At 31.1% G+C, this 6,998-nt stretch overlaps 1 protein-coding gene across 1 annotated transcript; it reads right to left on the bottom strand.

The window, feature by feature from the left end:
• Window positions 1-4,615: 4,615 nt before the first annotated feature.
• Window positions 4,616-6,739, bottom strand: LOC116015548. Its single transcript, XM_031255652.1, has 4 exons — window positions 6,506-6,739; window positions 6,314-6,396; window positions 5,022-5,077; window positions 4,616-4,925 (listed from the first exon to the last, which is right to left on the bottom strand). The coding sequence occupies exons 1-4, from the start codon at window positions 6,675-6,677 to the stop codon at window positions 4,847-4,849; spliced, it is 390 nt and encodes a 129-aa protein (XP_031111512.1). The 5' UTR covers window positions 6,678-6,739; the 3' UTR covers window positions 4,616-4,846.
• Between the last annotated feature and the right edge of the window lie 259 nt (window positions 6,740-6,998).

Raw genomic sequence — 6,998 nt, 5'->3', positions numbered from 1 at the left:
AATTTGTACTTAATTGGTTAAAAAGTAAATATAATTTAAATTTAAACGAAAAAGTAAAAATAATTTTTAATTTGTATTTAATTTTGTTAAGATGAACTTGGCTACGTGTGCTTTTAAAAATGAATTAGTTTTAACTTTAATTAGTTTACCAAAATAAAAAATAATTAAATTGACTACATATGTTTTTAGAAATGAATTTGTTTTAACTTAAATTAATTGTTTAGAAGTGTCAATTTTAATCTTACTTGAAAGGAGAATTTTTTTATAGCAAGAAGTTGACGAAAAATATGTCGATTTTTTTTCCCGGCGTAAAGTTGCCGAAAAATCCGCCGGTTTTTGTTTTTCGGCGCCGGAAGGACCATTTTTGCAACAAAAACAATAGTCATGGACCAAAATTGCAAAGTTTGAAAGTCGTGGACCAATCCTACAAGTGCTACTATAATCGTGGGACTAAAAATGCAAAAAACTCTTCTTTAAAATTAACATTCGGTTTGGATTACTTTCATTAATAACATAAAATTTTTATTCAAAATATCATATATTATTTATTTTAACATTTAAATTAAACCTTGATTCTGATAAACCATCATGTTTTGATATAAAATTTTAAATTTTGTATACTAGGTAAAAATGGGATTACTGATACAAATAATATGCACTTCAAGCTATTTTTCGTATTCCAAATAATATCATACACTTAATTTGAATGAGTTGAAAATTTGTTACAAGCAACCAAGTTTTTATATACATACCCAGGCGTGTTCCTAGAGTTTTGGGTTATTTATTTATTTTTATTTTTATTTTTATTTTTTGGATTTATAATTAATAATTAATAATTCCATTTTTATCCTAAATTTATAGGTAACAACCCATTTTAAGTTTTTTTTTTTTTTTTTTTTATCAGAACATCTACTTTTGCAGTAGTTATACCGTGGACCATGGTCCACAATGCATTATGGACAATGGGTCATGGCTGATACTGCAGTTGTGTTGAAAGGATACTGCAGTCGTTGAACGGATACTGCAGTTGTGTTGAAAGGAAATTGCAGTTGCGCGAAACACAGACCGTTTCATCCGTCTGGAACTGCAGTTGTGTTGAACGAATGAACGACCTCTGTTCCGCGCAATTGCAGTTTCCTTTCAACAAAACTGCAGTATCAGTTCAACACAACTGCAGTATCCTTTCAACACCATGACCATGATCCACAATACATTGTGGACCATGATCCACAATATAATTTGCGCTACTTTTGGTCCTAGTATTATTCTGATGTGACTATTTTTAGTTCTTTATCAATAAAACAGTTTAAATATCTTTTGAATATAAAGGTATTTCGGTCTTCAATTATAAATTGTTTCAAAAAAATAAATATAACAAATATAGAAAACTGGAAATTTTATTATATTAAATATAAATTTATATTTATATTGTGGTCTAGTGGCACCAAGTTGTTTTCCCATATAAGAGGTTGTGAGTTTGAGTCTTAGTGAAGGCGGTAACTCTTTGTGTTTCAGTAGATTGAGAAAGTAGTTAGGAATAAATATTTCATTTTAAGAGAGTCAATAGTACTTAAAAAAAAAAAAAACTAGATATAAAATTATATATAGAATTCTCTTTAATTAGGAAAGAGTTTTCTAATTGTGATGCCAAAAGACAATTGCTATATGGAAAAGTAAAACTGGAAACTCTACATGATTTTGAGAATAGGCATCACCGCCGCCATGTCCATTTTTCTTCTTTCTGAAGAAGTTAAATAATAACAATAATAATAATAATAATAATAATAATACTAATAATAAGAGTAGGAATTTAGAAGGTAAAGTAATACCAAAAACATAGGGTGTGTTTGATTCGCACAAAAGAATCAGAATCGGAATATGAATAAAATACTTGGTAATGATAATGAATTTTGATGAAAATGGTAGTAGGGTGGAATTGAAATGATTACCATTATTGATGTTTGGTTATGTATGACCCTATAGTGGGAATAAATGTTTTAAAAATACAAAAATAAAAAATTAAGGCAATTGATCTTTAACATAATAACATCCAAAGCACCAATATGAAAATAAAATCAAAACAAAAATCTAAAAGCACTAATCTAAACTTAAAAATCATATCACCAATAAGATGAAATGATATCCCTTTTAATTAGGGCATGAAGTTTTTAATTGAAGGGATAATCAAATCTCATAACTGTGCTTTAAAAAATTGTCAACCAAATACTAACTATGATTTTGATTTCCATTCATGGTGTGTAAACCCATGAACCAAACGCACCCTTAGTCATATTATTAGGCAACTTTTTTTTTTTTTAGGTAGTTTACTATCTCACATTTGTAAACTCTGTAGCTTATATATAGTTCTTTCAATGCCAAAAAAGAATTCAATTTCTCTAATCTCTCCATTACGTACTGTAGTGATTCCTTTAAACAATATAATGTCTGATCCAACGATTTTTCCATATGTAATTGCCCCTGCACCTCAATCTTCAACCCCATCTCATTCAAATAATCTTGTAGTGTTGATCCTAGTTTTGGTTTTAATTGGAATATTTCTTATTGCTTGCTTATATTGCAAATACAAGCGCGATAGCAAAAGCAACAACAACGCAGATATAGAAGCTGCCCAAGATACTGTTGCACCTACACCATCGAATGCTGCAGCATAATCATCTAGCTGAGATGATTTAATTTCTTAGCATTTATATATATATGTTTAAGGTTTTCTATATTTTCCCTTTCAGATATACTTATTAGTGTTTAGTTCATTAGTATATTATCTATGTTGTCAATCGCGTTATTTTTTATATATATGCAAGTAGGCTCAATTTTGGCACGTATAGTAATTCTTAACACCATCATTATTTTTCAGTAATTATAGTGAGAATATATACCAATTCAAGTATTTAGCTGCTTTTTTTTTTCTCTTTTTTTTTTTAAAAAAAAATTGTTATTATTCTAAACTCTAATGATCAAATTCCTAAATTATTGGTGTAGTTTTTATTTAACTCACCACGAACACATAAATAAAAGTCAAATCCTAAAAAAAAAAATCATATTTCATCTTTTATTTCATCTTTTATATATATATATATATATATATATATATATATATATATATATATATATATATATATATATATATATATATATATGGTCATAATCAGGTGTGGTCGTTGCGGTCAGTGCGGCCGCACTATTATGTATACAAATATACACCATTAAATGTTAGAAAATGCACCACACAAATATGCATAATTAGGTACGCATCACTGAAAAACACACTACTAGGTATGCAAATATACTCCACACAGTGTTAGCAAATGCACCATTAGGGGCAGGCAAGGGAGTTATGGTGTATTATTTTGGCTGTGTGGTGTGTTTTTTTGGTGGTTTTGTGTATTTTCATTGTGGTGTGTTTTCTAACATTGAGTGGTGCGAACCGCACCGACCACACGAGAAGGCGCGACCATATTTGAACAGATATATATAGTTATTAAATGACTTGTAAATGAGGACGATGTAAATAGTTTAAAGTATTGCAACAAACTTATCATATACTTAGCACTCATGCTGTTTCAAAAGAATTAATCCTATACTTTCAAAGTGCTTAATTTAGCCTTTCAACGGGATTGGTAATTCGAAAAGAAATTTATGATTTTTTTTCTCACATTAATGACGTTGATATGACCCAAAAAAAAGGGGTTAACAGATGAATAGAATTAGTATTGCCATGATAATCAAGTACCAATTCTAATGTTTAAAATTGTATGCCAAGAGATAAAAAATCTTACTATACCCAGAAGACTTAAAGCATCATTTCAATACCAGGGTTTGCATACAGAAATAGGGACAATTCACTACACTATCATTGGAAGAATCAAATGTGTAATTTTTACAATACAAAATCTAAACATCATGTTAAAGAGCCAAATGCGTTATTTTTTAAATACAAAATCTAAACATCACGTTAAAGAACCAAATGTGTCATTTTTTCAATACAAAACCTAAATATAATGAGAAGAACCATAAGTGTCATTTGTTTTTTACACATTACAAAAGGTATATCCTGCTAAAGAATCAAAAATGCCATTTTTTTTATCAATACAAAAGTTAAATATCATGCTAAAAAGCCAAAAGTGTTACTTTTTGAATACAAAATCTAAATATCATGCTAAAGAATTAAGAGCATCCCCAATAGGAGATTTTGGTATAATTTTTGAGAAACCCAAGCTTATGTGGTGGAGAGAGGGTGAAGAGAGAGATTATTTAAATGCACACGGCAAGAACCTTGGGTTTTGGCAATGAATTGGGCCCCAAACAACGCAACAACCTCGCCATTTGTGGTGTGAGGCGTAACACCGCACCCAGTCGAGTGCAATAATCTATAGTTTTTTTTTTTTTTTTCAAATTCTTTTTTTTTTTTTCTTCTTCTTCCCTCCCATCTTTTCTTTCCTAAAACACCTACAACTATTGGAGATGCTCTAAAAGTGTCATTTTTAAAATACAAAATCTAAATATCATGATATATTTAAATATATTTGTGGGGAGAAATTAGCTTTAGGATGATTTCACCATATATCTAGGTTAAGATGTCACAACCAAGTAGTAATTGACATTTCAAACAATCCAATCTTTAGATATTATATGGAGGTTGATGGTGATGGACAATTTTTACAAGAGAAGATTTAACAACAATTAATTTCTACTTCAAATGTAAGCAGAGAACTATCAATTGATTTGTTTACTGAGCTACATAACAGACTACTCTTCCTCTCCTTTCTCCTTATTCTCTCCTTATAATTACAAGAAAAACATACTATGTAGTAATGAAAAAGAGAAGCTACTGGTCCTTGTATCTCTTTTCTACTTCTTCCATACTCTGAATCTCTTTGTAGTACTTGCAAACGCGATATATACACCTACATCGATATCAAAATCTATTGTATTACCGGCACGAAAACACAGCTAGTAATTGAAAATTAACATTGGAACACAAGGGATATTTTATTATTTACCAGTAGAGAATGCATGCTACCATGCAAAGAATTGCATTCCTCTGAGCCTTGAAGATCTGGATAAAACAGATAGAAAGGATATCTTGAAATAAATGAATCTGGATCAGACCATATATACATTTGCTCCTATTTCATGTGCATGCACAAGTTTTAGAGCAGGCAAGGGGTAGGGGAGCAAATAAGAAACCAATTATTGAACATTACCATAACGCTAAATCTTTCTCGTTTGTTATCTGAATATTCTAATTCCAGCACATCTGTTTTTGTATGTTGTCCGTGTAAGGATTTTAGGAGAGGATGCTGCTAGTCAAAGCTAAACCTAGGGTAAGCCGGTAAGGAGATATTAAGTAAAGTAAGACCGGTTACAAGGGATTTCTAACCTATCAGTGGATTTGTTGAAAAACTCTATCCCTTTTTATGATAAGTAGTACTCCAATTATAATTAACAAAAGCAAGCAACTGACAGCATGAAGATGCATGCAATGGAAGTCTTACAATCAGGTTAAGACTAACAATCGCCAAAGAAGAAAATTTTAAAAGAATAATATATAATAAAATCCTTTTATTCTCAAAAAAAAGAAAAAAAAAATCCTTTTTAGTGCCACCTCATAATCCATTCTACTTGTGCTTGCATTTCTTTCCATCAGAATCAATTGACCACTTGGCCTTTTAGGATTCCAGGAATCAGAAACCTTGTCAAAATTAGGGACCAAAAGGGAACCAAACAAAAATAATCTTTTTGGAAACCAGCAATGAATGACAATACTAAACTACTAACAAAAGGATGTTAAGAAAATAAACTTAGGCCTCAGTTAATAGATCTTTCCACACTAGTGATTTAGTCCCGAAAAATTCTTCTCCATTTAGCTCTCTCAAGTAGAAAACATATTCACACAAAGGGAAAAATGAAAGTAAGCAGCTCCGGAACATGCCTAATTGAGGAAGACAAAGTAAAAGGGTAGTACAGGAAATAGAGCAATCTTATGAGTATCTTAGATTGCAAATCCCCAAAAGTGTTTTTACTAGTACTCAAGTGCAAGGACTATGAAAGATCATGGAATTCAAACAAAATGATGTATTTATTTATGCTCATCAGTCAGCACTATATCCAACACTACAGTTTCTAATTGGAATTTCCTTTTTGGCAGCTACCGATATATATGAAATAATAAGTGTAAATTTTTCATTGCAATGGTTCCAAAATTTCCTCATTCTCTCTCAGTGATAACATTGAGAATCACAAAACTATTTCCAGAATTTTACGGAGAACGTGAAGAAGAAAATGCTAATACCGATTTCTCATAGCGATCCCTCTCCGCAGCAGTGCAGATCTCGCCCGTGCACATCAATCGATGCTCATTTTTCCAATAGATATCTGACAAATTAAACACCAGAAAAAAAAAATTAACGAAGCACGGTCGAAGTCGGAAGATCACAATGATGATACAATCAGTAAAAAGAAAAAATGAGAGGAATAGCGATACCGAGGAGCTGGAAAGCGGCAAAGGGAACTATGAAGAAAGAAGGTTGAAGGGCGAGCGAGATTAGAGAGACGATACGCGATTTGAGAGCCTTGGGAGAAGGCAACGTTATGAGAATAGCGACGGCCGCCTCCGCCGCCACAACGTACGCTAGTATCACCCACTGCAACGCCATTGTTAAGTCTTCTGTCTCTTAGCTCTGCGCTTCTATTTCTTCAGTCTTCAATAAAAAAGCTTGACCTTTCTTAATAGCCTAGGTTTAGATCGGAAATGCAATTATGGTTGATACATATTCAACTTTGTAATTAAAAATTATTACTGTATTATTTTCTTTCATTTCTCCAGAGAATCAAAAAATAAAATGTCAAAACATAAAATAAATTAACCCAAGCCTAGAAATATCACTCTTTTTTTTTTTTTTTTTTAAATCTTACCAATCACTATAGAGTATGTAAGTATAGAGTATGTAAGAAATATCATTGGTTGGAGGGAAATC

This window comes from Ipomoea triloba, chromosome 4, assembly GCF_003576645.1.
Source record: "Ipomoea triloba cultivar NCNSP0323 chromosome 4, ASM357664v1".
In the NCBI taxonomy this organism is placed as follows: Eukaryota; Viridiplantae; Streptophyta; class Magnoliopsida; order Solanales; family Convolvulaceae; genus Ipomoea; species Ipomoea triloba.
This window is presented reverse-complemented; position numbering and strand designations above follow the sequence as displayed.

Excerpts from the sequence above, each read along its gene's own strand:
- LOC116015548 (XM_031255652.1), bottom strand. The coding sequence starts at position 6,677 with ATGGCGTTGCAGTGGGTGATACTAGCGTACGTTGTGGCGGCGGAGGCG. Across the intron at positions 6,397-6,505 it reads TGCCGCTTTCCAGCTCCTCG|ATATCTATTGGAAAAATGAG; the intron begins GTATCGCTATTC and ends TTAATTTGTCAG. Across the intron at positions 4,926-5,021 it reads GTAGCATGCATTCTCTACTG|GTGTATATATCGCGTTTGCA; the intron begins GTAAATAATAAA and ends ATATCGATGTAG.